The 19,371-nt window shown below is 40.8% G+C and overlaps 1 protein-coding gene across 1 annotated transcript in view; it reads right to left on the reverse strand.

Moving 5' to 3' along the window:
- The window catches only part of PRKN (parkin RBR E3 ubiquitin protein ligase), a 1,215,957-nt gene extending 1,196,707 nt beyond the window's left edge, over positions 1-19,250 (reverse strand). Inside the window, exon 1 of the mRNA XM_040238940.1 lies at positions 19,122-19,250. Coding sequence (XP_040094874.1) covers positions 19,122-19,128 — 7 coding nt within the window. The 5' untranslated portion in view covers positions 19,129-19,250. The remainder of the gene's footprint in view (positions 1-19,121) is intronic.
- Positions 19,251-19,371: the final 121 nt, after the last annotated feature.

Consider the following 19,371-nt stretch of genomic DNA (forward strand, 5'->3'; position numbering starts at 1 on the left):
CTCCACCTGGGCAAAAGGGGCCCAGCGCCACCAGGCACTGGTGGACCACGGGAGGCTGTGGCCAGAAGGGGAAGTACCCTGGGAGGGACGCTGGAGAAACGAACTATTTTAACATCCTTCAGGAAACCAAAGTCTCTGTATCTGCATTCCTCCCCATGTACAAATCCTACCATTTCTTCTCCCAAACTCCCTGGGAGATTGAGCATCAGGAATGAAACTAGGTCACAAGCAGCCAGCTTCAGTCTGTGTCTCACGTTTCCAAGAAAATAATTAGATACACGAATGCTTCAGGCTATTCTAGACTCTATGTCAAAGCTCACTGGACTAGTTTTGCTAAACCGACACACCTGAAAATGTTTTAGAAGCAATGTACTCTGAGTTCCAAATATGACATCTTCAAGGATAAATCAATCAAGAAATCTTAGTCAAACTATTTTATAAATATTTGTGAATGTGTATAAACATGTTCTGAATAGAAATTTAAAAAAGATAGATTTGATTTCCTCATTGGCAAACTAGAGATCACCGAGGGCCACTTCATGAAGAATATTAAATTAACTATTGTATGTGAATGGTAGAATCCAGCACCAGTGGGTGCTCAAAGATGATATTTGAATTGCAAAACAAAAGGACTTCATATTTTATTTATACTGCAAAAATCTACCAAGAAAACAGTATTCTTATTAACTACTTTTAAACTATATCAAATAATTGTATTTACCAAGAGTATAGAGATTTATATTGGAAAACAAAAACATACTGGGAACTGAAGCGTTTCGAAGGTAAAGATGTACTTCACGCCATCACTTTGTAATGTTCTTTTATTTATTTTTTATTTGTTATCTTCAACAACAAAAATGAAAAATGTTAAAAAGGGGCTTTTTAAAACAAGTTCTAGAAATTATCTTCCAGCTTTTTAATGTCTGTGATGGAAGCCCTCCACACCAGCCATATCCAAGCTTGATGTCAGACAAGCACTGACAGGGCGTTCGTGGTGGGGCCTGGGGAGCAACAAGTAGGGTCAGGGGTCAGGCCCTCACTTAGCCGCCCCCTCCCCTGGCCAGCCTTTAAGTGATATTCTTGAAAACTCTTTCCTCACTGAGAGGAACATGGTTTTAGAAACAGCTATATGGCAATATCATTTGCACTCATAGGTGTATAGATGGAAACTTTAGCCTACAGAGCCAGTCCAAATATTCTGGGCCTCAGATCCCACTGACTTGACCGGAAAACAGATTCAAGTCGAATCTGGTAGTACTTTAAGAACTCATGCTCCAGGGTATAATATCTAGATACCCCTCTTCTGTATTGCCATTTAATGAGCAGTATCAAGCCTCTTGGAGGCAAGGAACTGGCTTTTTTGAACGCTTCCCTCAAAATAATGAGGCTTGGAGAACAGCTGTCAGTCATGGAAACGCATCAAACATTGTAATGATGACCTCTTGAAACCTTGTTCCAAAAGAAAATTAGAAATTAAAATAATACAGTTAAGCGCTTATAAAGTTTACAAGATTCTTATCTGCTCTGAAAACATGAAAAGAATCAAATTATCTTCTTGGCCTGAGAAACTCGGGTTCTGTTTTTAAGGCCCTACTCTGTAACCCTCAGTCAGCCCTGTAGGAAGGTAATTCCCAGGGCCAGAGGGGTAGACCCTGCGGCTTCTCAGAAGTAAACGCAGAGAGCTAAATTAAGGTACTCAGACGGGCATGCATAGGTTGTGCAGAGCCTAGCTGTTTGACTCCCATGGACTCTAGAGCAGAACACTAAACACTTGTGTTTATTTAGAGAGCAGGTACAGAATAGAGCAGCAGAAACACAGCTTTCTCAGTCTTCCCCTCCAGCTCCTGCTAATCAACGGGAGCCACACGGCTAACAACCTCATGCAAGGGTCTTAAAATGCAAGTTTTAATGATATTTCATTGTGGTGTCCTTGTACCCCAAAGTGTTTATTATGTTTTCATTTTACCTGTGTTAGAGAGAGAGAGACCACAGCAGGAAAACTGCTCTTGTAAGAAAGAAGGACATAAAATGCAAGCGATGAATTAAAGAGGCAAATGAAGGAACTCTTTTCCTTTATTAGAAATAGAGGAAACAGATTGTGCTCGTCTCCCGAGGGCCAACAGCCGCGCTGTGTGGAATTCAGCCAGCTTCAGTCACAGAGCTCACTCAGGAGTTTTGCTCTGTGAAAAGAGGAAGCCAGATGGGCTGTTTACTTTCAACAAGATAATTCTGGAGGAAATTGTTGTAAGTCAAAGAAACTTTTTAGCTTCATCTGCTATTTTAGCCTCTACACTAGATTCAGGAGGCAGGCAGGGAGGGTTCTGCTGGTGAAGAAATAGAGGAGACCTGGAATGGGAATTGGGGAAACAAAAGAGAGCAAGTGTGAATGTGGGCGGTGGTGTTACCCAAGTCCAGCAGCTTCACAGACGCACCACCCGCGCTCACATCCTCACTCCACCAGCCACTCCCTGTCACCCTGGACCAGCGATCTCAGCCCTCAGAGCCTCAGTGTCCTCCTCAGTATCACGGGGACCATACTGGTCACAAGATGATGTGAAGATTCAACGGCATAATGCAGGTACACCACTTAAAACATAGCACACAACACAGCTCTCAGTAAACACTGGGAATTATTTTTCTCCATGTCACTATCTCTTCTATTTACAAATATAAACAAGCTATCATATACACACATATGTATACACAGGTATGTGTATGTGAATATATTCTTAAGAACACAGTAAGAGCTCAATGTTATATTATTCTACCAATCATACTTGACGAAATCTGTGTATGTGAAAACAACATCTCTTTTATTTTGCTGTCACAGGAAAACAGTAATATAATCCAGATAATTTTATCCTTGGGTCAACAATTTTAAAGGGGTTTTTCTACATAAAATTACTTAAGAAAAACAACTGTGAAAAGAATATAAAAAAGCTCATTAAATTGTGTGTTAGAATTCTCATAAATATAAAAGATGCTGCCTAACCAAGAAAGCAAAGTTTTCTCCATCAAGCAGTAAATAATGGCTACTGGGATGGAAAAGTCATCTAACAGCCACATTTTCAGGATATATAACATATAAATATTATTTATTAAGCAAAAACTAAAAGTATTCAGGTTAAGTTATAGAGTCACTAAGCATCCAAGTTAATCTACCTTTTTTTACACTTATAATATTTTGAATGATAACTGATAATTCTAAGATAATAAAAGATACTTTCTGAATGATACAATATACAATTGCATTCAGTCTACTATTTTTACCATGGCAGGAGAAAGGAATACATTTTTAGAAAGATTATTCAACATGAAGGACTGAAATAAACAGATTGTTTCACTTGGTTATCTTTGGATTGATTTTGAGAAAACCACAAACATTCCATTTCAATTTATTTATATTAAAGAAACAGCATCACTATTTTTTGGTAATACATTCTCCTCCTGGAGGGGAAAATAACCCAAAGAAATGATCAATTTATGGATTCAAATAGGACAAATACAAGAGAACATATTTTAAAACTAAAAAATCTAACAAGAATTGTTACTACATTTAATTTTCTATATACTTAGTGACAATCCAGCTGTGCACCAAGTAAACAAAATAAGTGAGAAGGTTCGTTTATGCTTGCCGTAATTGCGGTGGATATTTCAGGCTTTATAAAAAGGCACCAGGTCATCATCGGCAATGCAAATCCACCGCATGCCTGGCGCTCATCTGAGCCACATCACATTCCTCTGGGCCATATCTGGGCAAAGCGACCTGCTGCCAACAGGACAACATGTACGCAGCTTGCTGCACCATGAGTAATGAGGTCCTTGGTCTCTGATCCATGAGTCTTCTGTCTTCTGACAGCACCCACGATACATTAACTGGCTAACTTATTAGATTTTAAGTAGAGAAAGCGCTGCACTCAATATGCCAGCAGATTTGGAAAACTCAGCAGTGGCCACAGGACTGGAAAAGGCCAGTTTTCATTCCAATCCCAAAGAAAGGAAATGCCGAAGAATGCTCAAACTACCACACAATTGCACTCATCTCACACGCTAGCAAAGTAATGCTCAAAATTCTCCAAGCCAGGCTTCAACAATATGTGAACCATGAACTTCCAGATGTTCAAGCTGGTTTTAGAAAAGACAGAGAAACCAGAGATCAAATTGCCAACATCCATTGTTAAGTTGCTAAGTCACATCAGTCGTGTCCGACTCTGTGCAACCCCACAGACGGCAGCCTACTAGGCTCCTCTGTCTCTGGGATTCTCCAGGCAAGAATACTGGAGTGGGTTGCCATTTCCTTCTCCAATGCATGAAACTGAAAATCGAAAGTGAAGTCGCTCAGTTGTGCCCGACTCTTAGCGACCCCATGGACTGTAGCCTACCAGGCTCCTCCATCCATGGGATTTTCCAGGCCAGAGAACTGGCATGGGGGCCATCGTCTTCTCCGTGCAACATCCATTGGAACACTGAAAAAGCAATGGAGTTCCAGAAAAACATCTATTTCTGCTTTATTGACTATGCCAAAGCCTTTGACTGTGTGGATCACCACAAACTGCAGAAAATTCTGAAAGAGATGGGAATACCAGACCACCTGACCTGCCTCTTGAGAAATCTATATGCAGGTCAAGAAGCAACAGTTAGAACGGGACATGGAACAACAGACTGGTTCCAAATAGGAAACTGAGTACATCAAGGCTGTATATTGTCATCCTGCTTGTTTAACTTATACGCAGAGTACATCATGAGAAACGCTGGGCTGGAAGAAGCACAAGCTGGGATCAAGATTGCTGGGAGAAATATCAATAACCTCAGATACACCACCCTTATGCAGATACACCACCTTATGGCAGAAAGAACTAAAGAGCCTCTTGATGAAAATGAAAGAGGAGAGTGAAAAAGTTGGCTTAAAGCTCAACATTCAGAAAATGAAGATCATGGGATATGGTCCCATCACCATGGGAAATAGATGGGGAAATGGTGGAAACAGTGGCTGACTTTATTTTCTGGGCTCCAAAATCACTGCAGATGGTGACTGAAGCCATGAAATTAAAAGATGCTTACTCCTTGGAAGAAAAGTTATGAGCAACCTAAACAGTGTATTAAAAAGCAGAGACATTACTTTGTCAACAAAGGTCCATCTAGTCAAGGCTATGGTTTTCCCAGTAGGCATGTATGGATGTGAGAGTTGGACTATACAGAAACCTGAGTGCCGAAGAATTGATGCTTTTGAACTGTGGTGTTGGAGAAGACTCTTGCAAGTCTCTTGGACTGCAAGGAGATCAAACCAGTCAATCCTAGGGGAAATCAGTCCTGAATATTCATTGGAAGGACTGATGTTAAAGCTGAAATTCCAATACTTTGGCCACCTGATGCGAAGAGCTGACTCATTTGAAAAGACCCTGGTGCTGGGAAAGATTGAGGGCAGGAGGAGAAGGGGACGACAGAGGATGAGATGGTTGGATGGCATCACCGACTCAATGGACATGAGTTTGAACAAGGTCTGGGAGTTGTTGATGGACAGGGAGGCCTGGCATGATGCAGTCCATGGGATCACAAAAAGTTGGACACAACTGAGTGACTGAACTGAACTGAGAGTAAATATCAATTCCCAGATCCAACATACTTATTTCTGGCTAGAACCACTCATGAGACTTGATATAAAGCCCACTTAGGGCAACCATCCCCACACTTAATGTTCCAGTATGAACTTACATAGATGTTCTCATGTTGAAGCTACTCATCCTAGATTCTTTGACAGAAGCAATAAAAAATTATTAACATGAGAATGTAAAAAACAGGGTAATTTCCCTACCTTCTAGAATCTAAACCTATGAGTTCTCCTATTGGGCCTCAACATAAAATTAAAATGTTACTCTTCAGCTCCACTTCCCCCATAGCAAAACTCCTATGAAGGGAAACCATTAATGCCAGTACAGTGCACTTCAGAGTGAAGAAGAAAAGTACTAAGCACATGAGACAGCCACAGTCTAGTTTAGGAGGAAGGGAGAATTGAGACGTGGCCAAGATGGGGAAGGAGATGAATAAGGAGTGCTACTAGCCACAAACAATATACATACCCTTTTTATTTCTTATTCTAAGCCTGATTTTCCAAAGTACCATCAATCTATCAATCAGCTGACAAACAATAAGCCTATACTCATGGAGGCAGAAAAACAGCTAGAAGACCATTAGTTATAAAATTAAGACCATATTTTATAAATTACCAATGGGGAGGGAAAGCCGGAAAAGTTGCAACAGTCAGGGAATAAAAGAGTTGAGAAATATTTTAATTTCCATTTTCTAAAGTCCAACACAAGCAAAGTAGGTAAGGTTCAAAATTCACCTTCAGAAATGTAAAAAAAAAAAAAAAAAAAAGATTCCAGTTCCCCCTAGTGCTTTGTGTATGACAGTGCCAAAGACCTGTCTATTAACTACTGCGTGTGTGCTCAGCTGCTTAGCTGTATCTGACTCTTTGCGACCCCATGGACGGTAGCCCGCCAGGCTCCTCTGTCTATGGGATTCTCCAGGCAAGGATACTGGGGTGGGTTGCCATTTCCTCCTCCAGGGGATGTTCCCAACCCAGGGATCAAACCCAGGTCTCCTGCACTGGCAGGTGGATGCTTTATCACCGAGGCACCAGGCACCTTATTATCTAATTACTTTCTGTTAAAAACAAAGGAACAACTTGAAAAAGAGGGTGAAATAATAATTTAGAAGCAGAGTATAAAAGTAGTTTAATTTCTAGACTTCTGACTGCATATCATATATGATCAAGAAATATTCTAGATTTACTGCTATACAATGTATATACATTTTTAAAATGTGCTTAAAATTAGGAAAATCACATTATTTCAGAAAGCAACTTCATATTCACTTCTCTCCATAATTCAATAAAAATAAATGGTTTTTGAGAATAACCACAGACATGAGTTTGATGGATGACCATTTCTCTGCCCACCCACTGTGAGCCATGAGGACAAGGTAGATATGTTTATTCATAGAGTTCTGTATTCTCATGGATAACTAATGTTGCTGGCATATGCTGTTACTTAATTACACAGAGGCAGAATAAATGCCTGATGCAAAGCCACTGCTGGAGTTGTGCTTGCTTACTATAAACAGACACAAATATTTTGAGGAGAGTTAAAAAGGCAGCTTAAAACTCAACATTTCAAAAACTAAGATCATGGCATCCGGTCCCATCACCTCATGGCAAAAAGATGGGGAAACAGTGGAAACAGTGACAGACTTTATTTTCTTGGGCTCCAAAATCACTGCAGATGGTGACTAGAGCCATGAAATTAAAAGACACTTGCTCCTTGGAAGAAAAGCTATGATCAACCTAGACAGCATATTAAAAAGCAGATACATTACTTTACTGAGAAAGGTCCGTGTAGTCAAAGCTATGGTTTTTCCAGGAGTCATGTGTGGATGTGAGAGTTGGACCGTAAAGAAAGCTGAATGCCAAAGAATTGATGCTTTTGAACTGTGGTGTTGGAGAAGACTCTTGAAGAGTCCCTTGGACTGCAAGGAGATCAAACCAGTCAATCCTAGGGGAAATCAGTCCTGAATATTCATTGGAAGGACTGATGTTGAAGCTGAAGTTCCAATACTTTGGCCACCTGATGGGAAGAAGTGACTCACTGGAAAAGACCCTGATGCTGGGAAGGAATGAAGGTGGGAAGAGAAGGGCACAACAGAGGAGGAGATGGTTGGATGGCATCACCGACTCGATGAACATGAGTTTGAGCAAGCTCCGGGAGTTGGTGATGGACTGGGAAACCTAGTGGGCTGTAATCCCTAGGGTCACAAAGAGTCAGGCACAACTGAGTGACTGAATGGAACTGGACTACCCACATTTTAAAAAGGTTAAAATTTAAACCTATCTCATAAATTAGATGAAAGAACATCTTTAGAATAATTCTGGAAAAAAAATCCAGCTTCACTTCTTTTAGAACTAGGACTTTTGTGTCATCCAGGGTCTCTATCCAGTGGACGTGAGGAGGAGGTGAGTGAATACTCTAGGTAGAAGACTGTATAGATGACCTCAGAGTCAGTCAAACACAAAGAGCTTACAATCAAATCCATTTTTCCTATTAAAAAATCCCTCAGAATAAATAAAATGAATTTCCACTCAAATTAAATTGCCTTGTAGTTTTGTGTGCAAGGCTTTAGACTTTATAAACACTCCTTGACTTTGGCCTGCCAGGTTTCCTCAATCAATCATGCAGGAGCCTAAAATTAAATTGAAATGATTGGATCAAGGAAAATCAAATTTTTTAACATTTAGGTTCAGTAATGTGATTATGAAGCTTTTAGTGATATTGTAATTACTTTGAAGCTTCGAGCATATGTTTCTACTGAGAGTATTCCATGGAGAAAAGCTGCATTAAGGAAACAAGTAAATATAGACCCCAATGATGCAAAAATAAATTTGCTGGAAAGCTAAAAGCTAAAGGTTGGAAAAGAGACAATGCATTCATGTAATTTATACTCTAAACATCCTATGTAGAGTAACCACTTTAAAATCCTAGCTCATTCCAGAATTAAAATAATGTAATGGCCTCCCTCTAAGGGCAAGCATTAGAGAAGCAATAAAGAGAAACAACAGTAAAGGACAGGGTAAAAAAAAAAAAAAATTATTGTCCTGTGCAAGCTCTACTTTTTTGCACAGAAAAATGTGACAGACTAAAATTTCTCTCTCAAAATTAATGAACCACTGTCTCAGAATTTGAAATGCTTTAATACACTTAGTAATTATCAAAATAAAAAACCAAAGAGTTACTACCCTATTTATTAATGTTTTCATCCATTTCAACACTCACTGGGATTACACTGGGTTTAGGGGCTACAAGATAAATCAGACAAGGTAACATCGTCAAGGCAAACAGGAAGGGTGACTGGAGAAGACAAAATGAGAGACAAGACAACGGTCTGCTCTCCATTTCTCCTCTGATTTATACTTTCACTCATTCAACATTTATCATGTATGAAGCATACATAACATAACTGAAGCATCCCCCCCTTCCTCAAGAATAAGACAGGTAAATAAACACATAACACTAAAATGCAAAGATTTAAGTCTTCAAAGTTTAACAGGAGAATGATTCTATCAAATAAACACAGAGTTTTGGAAGGATCTGCCTAGTCTATCAAGGCATAGCTAACCATCTGAATCACTTAAAGCCCCAACGTAGGAAGCGGTGCATTGGACTCACACCATTTAATTTGGCTGATGTCAATTTTATTCATTTATGTTTAATTGGAATTCACTTCTCACTTTCAGCCACAGGTTCTGCTATTTCCTGCTGTCTCGGAGGAGGCCTGACTCACAACGTTCGCCTGCCACTGACCAGGGCAAGCTTTAACTGTTTGCTTCCTCTGCCCAGATGGGCCTCACAAGTCGGCACAGTGTCCACTTGTTGCAGGCATGCTGTTGCTGCTAAGCCGCTTCAGTCGCGTCCAACTCTGATTAAACTGGGACAGACCGGATGCGTATTGCTGTAATTCCTGTGTCAGTCAAAAGTAAACGAGGAAGACAATATAACCCTGCTGCCAAAGCTTTCTAAAAATAAACCTGAACAGGCCCATACTTAGCATTAAGACCTAATGGGTCCTCATTACTTATAAAACAAAACCTGAACTTTCCAAACAGGCCCTGACCTTCCTCCCCTGATTGTTCTTCCGCCTTCTTATGCTCTGTCCTTGTCCATTCCACTTCCTCTGAGCAGCGCTTTCCCTCCAGACTCTGCTTCCAAGTCCCCAGGCCTGATGGTTTGAGGTCAGCTCAAATACCACCTCTGCTCTGGAGGTCCCCCAGCTTTATCACACAAATACATGCTTCCATTATAGCTTCTGCTGTGGCTGATCATTACTTTGTCCGTGTACACAGCATCTTCAAGAAATCATGACTTGCTCACTTCGTTACAGAGACTCGGAGGTGTCTCAGGTCATATCTTAGGGTCTCAGTAAATGTTTATTGACATGAACATTTATTTTCTTCTTTCATCCAGTAAAAATGAACTCTTGTTTTCTTACAAATTAAATTCTGCATCTATTTAATAAATGTATTGCATACTTCTTTTAGAGTTTCTCCTAACTAACAATGCATAATGAAATATTTTCCAAATATTTCAGCTGAAACTGCTTCATGAAACCCAAATTCCACACAGACATCTTTTTTAAAATGAACCAAATTAAGCTTGATTCTTTTCTTGCCTTTCATAACTTTACTGGGATTTATATAAAACTTCTAACTGTGTATTTCCAACCTAGCCTGATTAGTTATTATTTACAAGGGCAGGACAATGTTAAATGATTCCATGGGAGCATTAAGTGTCTAACCTTCGTAGTGAACTGGTGACTCAGAAACCAAAATGTACATAAAAGGGTTATTTGCTCCCACTTTGCCTGATCACGTGTTGTTGCATGGAGTCATATTTCTTGTCAAAAGCATAACAAAGCTTCCCTTGCTCTACAGGATACAAATGAGCAACCTGGTACAGCAAACCACCCAGATGCAACTCACCATTTCCATCCTAGAGTGTGGCCGCATGTTCTTCTGTCACCTGGGAAAACTACCTTGAAAAGTGAGTTATGTCCTTGGCCAGCTTTATCAACCAGTCCACACATACAGACACACACACACATGCTCACACAATGCTAGATTCCCCATGTGTACCATTACTGTATGGCCACTAAATGACCCCAGAAAAGGAAAAATCAAGTAACATAGCTGTCAATTCAATGTCCTGTATCAGTCATCCTTAGTTCATAGGAAGACACTTTAAAACCAGATTTCAGATTGTGAAGGCCTTAATGGTGACTGTGGTAGGCTGGAGAGACCACCTCAGCATCTCCATATGCTAATTCCTAAAACATGTAAGTGTGACCTTATATGGCAAAAGGGTCTATTAAATTAAGGATCTTGAGATGGGAGGTTATCCTAGTGACTCCAGCCTTATAAGAGGAAGGCAAAGGGAGATCTGACTACAGTGAGAAGGCACGACCCACAGAACAGAGATGAAGGGAGGCAGCCAGGAGCCGTGGAGCCAGCAGCCTGGACAAGAGGAAGAGGACTTGCCACGGAAGCTTCCAGAAGGAACGAGGCCTGCTAACACCTAGAGTTTAGCTCTTTAAAACTCATTTTGGATGTGTGACCTCCAGAACTGTAAGAGAATACTGTGTTGTTTTAAGCCGCCAAACTCCTGCTAACTTGTTACAGCAGCAACAGGAAGCTAATACAGTGATTGAGCCATGCCTCAATGGCATACAATACTATTGAAAAAGGCTAGTGAAATTATGGTACTAGTATTTGTTTTTCTGGAAACACTACTTTTTTGACCAGAACATGAAATTACTAGAAGTACGCTACCATGACTAATTTATTTGACAATTTGTCATAAAAGTATAATCAGTTCTATACGTATTTTAATCAATGATACATCTATCCTGTCCTTAAGCCTAGGTTTATAACACTGCATTTTGTTCTATTTCCAAAATACTTGCATGCTTAATGCTGAAGATCTGAAAAAACACAGAAAACCATAATAAAAAAGAAAACATCCCAGACCCAAAGGTAATAATTTTGAGGTACACATCCCAGCATTTTTAATAAATAAATGGCACCTAATGCTATAGTTTTCATTTATGGTAAGAAAGTTCTTACATTAATTTACAAAAAAATCATTTTTAACTATCAAAGAATTTGAAAATATTTATCAGTCTTAGATCATTAATGTTAATCATCCTGTTATCATCATTTGTCAAGAACAAAAAAACAATCATGTCATCCCAGAAACCAGACTTCAAGTGGCATTTCCACCTTCCTCTAACTTTACAGGCATAACTTGTATTCTACTGAGGATAAAATGATTGAAATGGGTACAGAAGTCAGAAGAGATATCTAATAAATTTATACATGAATAATTGTGACAACTATAACTGGACTCCACAGAGAAGTTCTTTATATGTTAGACCCCCAATACAAATAATTCCAGAACTTCCCCTCAATCCCTCCCCTCCAGAAGAGTTATAAAATGTGCTGCAGTGCGGCACAGTACCCAACAACTGCAAGGTGTATAATGGCGAGGATACAGACCCAGTGTGAAACTCCAGCATCCTACACTATGAATAAGATGATTTCATGCCTTTCTTGAAATCAAGCTGATGGAGAAAAGAAAATTAATACACTTGATAAGAAACTCTGCAAGCAGTAGGCAAAAACAAATGCACACACACACACACACACACACACACACGGGAAATCAAAAAGAAGAAAACCCTAGAAAGGACCACAATAAAGGAAGAAATTCCCTTACCTACCACTAACTGGGCATGTCACCAGTTTCTCAATGAACAACAGTAGGAAGTAAATGTAAGACCTCCACTATACATTACTTCCTGTTTATATCATGTAACTCTGTCCAAACTGACTGCACAGTAAAACACATACAATTCCCACCCAACACTATGAATTCAGGCAATCATTTAAAAACATCTTTTGATGGTGTCACACATATAACCAGACTTAGTGGATGCCAATTGACGTGTGCAGTCCACATCTGCTTGTGATCAGCATCCTGGAAAGGCAGCAACTCAGAAAAAGCTGCCCCAGTTGTGCTTAAATCTGAACTTCTCACTCCATGAGGACTCACCAGGGAGCTGGATAGGACTTCAGGCCAGAGTTCAAGGGCAGAGAGAAGACCGAGAGAATGAAATATTATTCTTGAGACTTTATATTTCTCCAGACAAGCAAACCTAACTCCTGCCCTGTCCTCAAGCCAGCTCAAGGTTTTTCACTCCCCAAAACTCTGACTGAAGGGAAAAAAACGTAATCAGGACCATATTACCCTGAAAGCAAAGTGCAGAGACCGGGCCTATGAGTAGTTCATTTTACTGCAGACAACTCCCGAGAGAGAGAGAGAGAGAGAGAGAGAGAGAGAGAGAGAGAGAGAGAGAGAGAGGGAGTGAGTGTCCAGGGAGGAGCCACAGCAGGGCTGGTCTCTTTACACACGATTCCTGACACAACCCTCAGGAACACTTGTATAACCAGCCAAGCCCTGTGGAAAGCCCAGAGGCAAGCAAGGAAAGAGCTCACCTCTTTAATTAGTCAGACAGCAGCTGCCTCTCTGAGCTCTGACAGAATCAAAGAACATGGGGAAGAAGAAAATGAGGGGAGAGACGAGGGGGAGTACAAATGGATGATAAAAGCCAATGTTTCCCTCAGAAACACACACTTCCCAAACCTCGTCCTCTTTCTCTACGTTATTAACACAAGGTGAATCTCGGGTGTCTCTTTCCTTTCTTCCCATGTTCTGGAAAATGAATCTACTCTGAACAATAAGCTTAAAAAATGACTATATAGTTGCAGAGGGATTCATCTCAGGTGATGTTATTTACACACTGAAACTTCAAAAAACATTTAATTGTAGGGATAACTGGCGCATTCATCAATTACAGGGATAAATAGAGAACATGTTTCAACTGGAACACTAATATTAGTTTCCTAATCACTACTCTTTTCCTCTCCTAATTTGATAAGAGTCGGGGTTTAAGGGACAGGGAAGGTTTGTATATATTGTATATAGAGATTTTTCTCTCTCTGATGCTAAGGTCTCTAATGTTATCCTTTACGGGGAACCCTATTCAAATCTTACAGTAAGAGTCAACTCGATAAATCATCAAGAACTCATCAATACTCTTAAAAATACAAATGTCCTGCTGCTGCTGCTGCTAAGTCACTTCAGTCGTGTCCAACTCTGTGTGACCCCAGAGATGGCGGCCCACCAGGCTCCGCCGTCCCTGGGATTCTCCAGGCAAGAACAGTGGAGTGGGTTGCCATTTCCTTCTCCAAACAAATGTCCTAAGGTGGTCTCAATACATGGGCCAAGCATATAAGTAAATAAGCCTAGAAGGTGAGCTGCAACATAAATCTATGTCTTTAATATCACAAAACTTAAGAGAGAAGCCATTCAGATTATTACAAAGAAGCATTTAAAATGAGCTCATTAAATTCAAATTAAAACAGAAACACTATATAAGCAATGGGCCACAATTAACAGCTTAAGAAACAGCAGGTAAGAAACAATTTCCATTGATCAAAAAAATAAAAACTAACAGAATAAAGTATTCTGCACTGAAATGGGTTTCATGAATATGAAACACTATCAAGTAAGAACTTTTTTTTCTGAATTTTCAAAGAGGTTTGGAGGTAGAAATGGATTTGCATATCTTAATACAAAGTGCTTTCACTGAATCATTTTCAAGCAATGAAGCCAGGAGATTTCAAAAAAAAAAAAAAAAGTGCAGACTTCAAAAAACCCTTAGAAATAATTCCAAAGTTGAAAAGGGCACAGAGTCACCATTTTGGAGTCTTTGGAACCAAAGAAGACCTGTACATAATTACAAGAAATCTATGCAAAAATGGAGAACTTCCTTCGTGACACAATTGTACATCATCACCAACAGCTTTCAGCCTTCTTTGGGGACTGAGATGTAGGGTTGCTGTTCATCTAAAGTTATTGACATGGCAGAGCAAGAGACAATGCACAGTATATTTAACTGAAATGTAAATTCTGAGGCTTTAAAATTCACCACATACAAGCTTTAAAACTAATATGCAGACTTGTGGCCAAACAGTACAGTCAGACCATATGTTCATGATGGCTTTTTTCCTCTGTTTTTGTTGTTGTTGTTGTTGTTAACTCATGTATCCCTGGGCTTCCCTGATGGCTCCCACGGTAAAGCGTCTGCCCACAATGCAGGAGACCGGAGTTCGATTCCTGGGTCAGGAAAGTCCCCTGGAGAAGGAAATGGCAATCCACTCCAGCACTCTTGCCTGGAAAATCCCATGGACAGAGCAGCCTGATAGGCTACAATCCATGGGGTCGCAAAGAGTCGGACACGATTGATAGGCTACAATCCATGGGGTCGCAAAGAGTCGGACACGACTGAGCGACTTCACTTCATGTATCCCTGGTACCTAGAACAGTACTGGGCACACAGTAGATACTCAATTACTGAATCTGCTTTCATGGAAATAAAGCACGAAAAAGTGAGAAGTGAAGGGGTTTTCTTCTCAAACTCATTTGAAAAATTAAAATATATTGTTTCTCATCTATCAGAAAGGCAAAAATATTTTAGCCTCTACGGGGGGAACGTGGACACGCACAAATGCTGTTGGTGGGGGCAGGGACACACGGACAGTTGTGCGCTTCGAGCACTGTTTAAAGGCAGTACGTTTAGGGTGGGGACGGGGCAGGAGAGGGCAAACCCAGCAGGTGCTTTGCTGTGGAAGGCTGGGTCAGTTCTGGGGAGGATGTCTTTTTGTAATTTCTTCAGCTCACAGGAGTAGGATAGCTCTTTGCTGCCTTGCTATGGTGGACAGAAGTGTAAAACATGGTGATTTCTTTTAAACAATTTGGAAATACCTAGCAAAATTCAAAATCTATGAATCTTTCTTTTTTAAATATGTATTTATTTATTTCGCTGTTCTGGGTTTCAGCGTGGCACGTGGGATCCTCGGTCTTCACTGAGGCATGCCGCATGTGAGATTTAGTTCCTTGACCAGCGATGGAACCCAGGCCCCCTGCACTGGGAATGCAGAGTCTGAGCCACTGGACCACCAGGGAAGTCCCTCTACAAACCTTTTAACTAGAAAATCCACTCAGAGGTTGTAATATTTTTACTTTACATATGAGCTTACATATGCAAATAAAGTCATATGGACACAAACACTCCTAATGATAGCAACTATCTGTAAACCTACCATACGCTCATTTATTGGAGACTATCTACATATGTACATCCATTAAATACTAGACAGGAGTAACTGTAGGGTCCATCTGCACACGCAGATTCATAAGTTTTCTAAGAGATGTTAAGTTAAACAAAGTACAAAAAAGATTGTTCTAATTATTATTTTTTTTAGATCACTAAAAATCATTTTTAAGACATGGAGTTTGAATTTCAATACTGGCACCATAATTATATGTATGTATTTCCATGTACTTCAGGGCTTCCCTGGTGGCTCAGTGGTAAAGAATCCACCTGCAGTGCATGATCCACAGGAGACCTGGACTCAAACCCTGGGTCAGGAAGATCCCCTGGAGGACAGCAGGGCAAGCCACTCCAGTACTCCTGCCTGGAGAATCCCACGGACAGAGGAGCCTGGAGGGCTACAGTCCATGGGGTCGCAAAGAGTCAGATAGGACTGATGTGACTTAGCAGGCACACACTCCTGTACTGAGTGTACACGAGTACATCTGATCCTACTGAAATACCTAAAGTTAGTTCAGTACAACATACATATAGGATACCACAAATGTCACTATTAAAACTCAGTTTTAAACACAAACACTGTTAATTTTAAAAGGGTAAAATATAATTTTAAGAGAAATGCCAAAATTTATATTTTTTTCTTAGTTTAATTTTCTTAACCTTTTTATTCTGGTTTATATTATCTTAAAGTCCTCTCCATATTTCTCAAAAAATAATAATTTTTCACCTACTTAAGTTGTTTCTGTGGCTGAGTCAGGGCATTTAACATATTAATCATAATCTAACTGGGACATGTAGTACTTCTGAAACAGTCTCTGTGACAAGAAAGAATCTTGAGTTTTGAGAAGGTAAAGGAAGATAATTTTATTGATAGTGAGGAAATCAATTGCTGTGGGGGTCCCCCACGGACCCCCATTTCCTCCTCCAGGGATTCTTCCTGACCCGGGGATAGAACCCGCATCTCTCATGTCTCCCGCATCGGCAGGCAGGCTGCTTACCACTGGCGCCACCTGAGTAGCACACATGTCTGTAAACAAAAAATAAAATCATCCTCATATATATATTAGTGTATATGTTTAATCTTCCGTATATCATTGGATATAGACTATAATGCCTTTCCTGGCTCCAAAGTTTAATCAGAAATGGGAAACTCATCACTCCAAGACCTTCCTTCAATTGCTCCCACTTTCACTTACCTTTGGCATTATTCAACATAACCAAGTCCAAAATTGGCAATTAAGATTTTTATTACAATATACCCACTGACAGAATTAGGCAATGCAACAAGTTGAGTAGCTGTACAGAATAATTTATTGTACCTTATCCACATGGTTTTAACATGTGAAGTATTTTTCTCAGGAGAGTACATGGACTTAATTATTTATGTTATACTTATTTGCACCATGTAAAACAATAGCTGGAGTATGAGAAACAACACTTTTAAAACACCACCTTATATTCTCCATGGCACTACCAGTGCTTAAGAAATGTCTAATCATCAGATCTAAAGATAATACTCTTCCTTCCTGTCCCTAAATCCCAAACTAAACATAGTTCATTCTAACAACATTATTTATATAATCATCTGTTAGAGAACAATTCAGAATTAACTGATGACTTTTAGATCTTAAATTCTTGCCTTCACATAGCTCTGCGTGCATGCGTGCTAGGTTGCTTCAGTCGTATCCAACTCTTTGCGACCATATGGCCTGTAGCCCACCAGGCTCCTTTGTCCATGGGCATGAATACTGGAGTGGGTTTCCATGCCCTCCTCCAGGGCATCTTCCCAAACCAGGGATAGAACCTGTGTCTCTTATACCTCCTGCACAGAGAGTCAGGTTCTTTACCACTAGTACCACTGGGGAAGCCCCTATATAGCTTTACTGTAAATTTATTTCTTTTAGAATTATCCATGCATCAGATTATGTTGAATTAAAATAAAATCTGTACAACTGTCTTCAAGACAAGGTGTACACTATTTTTTCCCTGTAAAATACGGACAGCATGAATTCTGGAAAATTTCATGTTTTTCTGATTCAGTTTAGATTTGCATTAGAAAATCAATCTCGTGTAATTGTCACCTAAAAAAGGTCAAAATATTCACAAAAACTTATATATTTTTCTTAATTAGATAACCCATTCATCAGAAACCACATCATGTTAGAAAAGTAGGAAAAACTGGACAACATTCTTAGGTTTTACATTCTTGCAAACAGTGTCAGTTAGCTGGCATATTCCTCCTAGTGTTGGATAGAACGTTTCAGATTTTAACATTAGTCTAATAAACAACTGATGTAGGAAGAGTTTATCAGTATGTAGAAACTTACATACTTTTTAAAAATCACCTTCCATCTTCTTAGATAAACTACAGTTGACTTCACATGCACCTGAGGCAATCAAAGGTGCTTTAAGCGGCACCCAGCCAAGAATAACTCGGGCCCCGCCCTCCCCGAAAAACTCACCAAACCAATTAACACACAGTCTAGAGGAAATCTGTCATAATAAACTCCCCAAGGAGCAATGTTTTGTAATCACACCGTATATTTCCACTAATTTTCAGAGATAAACCTTTAATTTTTGGCTTAACAATCCTGGAAAAGGGGGACTTTTCCAGTCTTCTTTACTACAGTGATTACAAGCAATTCTAACAGCCACTTCCAAAGCTTTATTCACAAAAATGCAGCTAAGTCATTCTGTATATATATATATATATATATATTTTTTTTTTTTAAGGTTGTTGCTAATGAATCGTAAATTCATTATGCTGGAAGTTTTAATCCTTGCTATCATTCACTATTAATTATTCTTTCATCTCAGACCTCCAAAGAGATTATCTAGAAGACAAAAATCCAAGAGTGTAAGAAGTTCAAATCCACCTGCGGGGATTTCTTTTGACCTCAAGCACCATCACCAGGCACCGGTCTATCAAGAGTTTAGCGCTTCGCTAGGGTTTCCCTTCAAGAGTTCCCCGGACAGTGTGGGTCCCCCCGCCCCGTCCTCAGCGGGAAGACAGCCCCCTAAGTTGCCCCGAGTTGGCGCGGGAAGAGGGGCTTCCCCACGGACGCCCGCGCTGGAGCGGGCAGTGCGCTCGCCCAGGGCCCGCAGGACGCAGCCTTCTCAAGGGGCCCCCCTAGCGAAGGCGTCTCCGGGAAGAAGCCTGGCAAGGCGGGCGCGGGCGGGGCTTGGGACCGAGACACACACGTCTTCTCGGGGAGCCGGCGGCGCGGGCTGAGGGGAGCGCGGACACCGCCACCCACCACTGACAGCGGGCACCCGGTGTGGGGGGGTCCCCGCCGGGAGGGGCGGCGCAGAGACGCTGTACCTGGCAGGTACCCACGTACCTATCATGGCCACTGGGCAGGCGGACGCGGCCCGCCAGGCGAGTAGGGTCCCACTCGCACCCGGGCGCCCGCCTGCGCCTCACACGAGCTGCGCTCCGGGGTTAAATCGTCCGGGACGCCCCTCCTCCTTCTCCTCCCGGCGCCCGGCCCTCGGAACGCGCACGCGCGAACGGCGTGCCGCCCGCGGCCTTCTGGGAGTCGTAGTTTTCATTCGTTAAGTACCGCCTCGGGTCAGTCACCGCCCGCCGCC

This window comes from Oryx dammah, unplaced genomic scaffold (assembly GCF_014754425.2).
Source record: "Oryx dammah isolate SB20612 unplaced genomic scaffold, SCBI_Odam_1.1 HiC_scaffold_4, whole genome shotgun sequence".
Taxonomy (NCBI): domain Eukaryota; kingdom Metazoa; phylum Chordata; class Mammalia; order Artiodactyla; family Bovidae; genus Oryx; species Oryx dammah.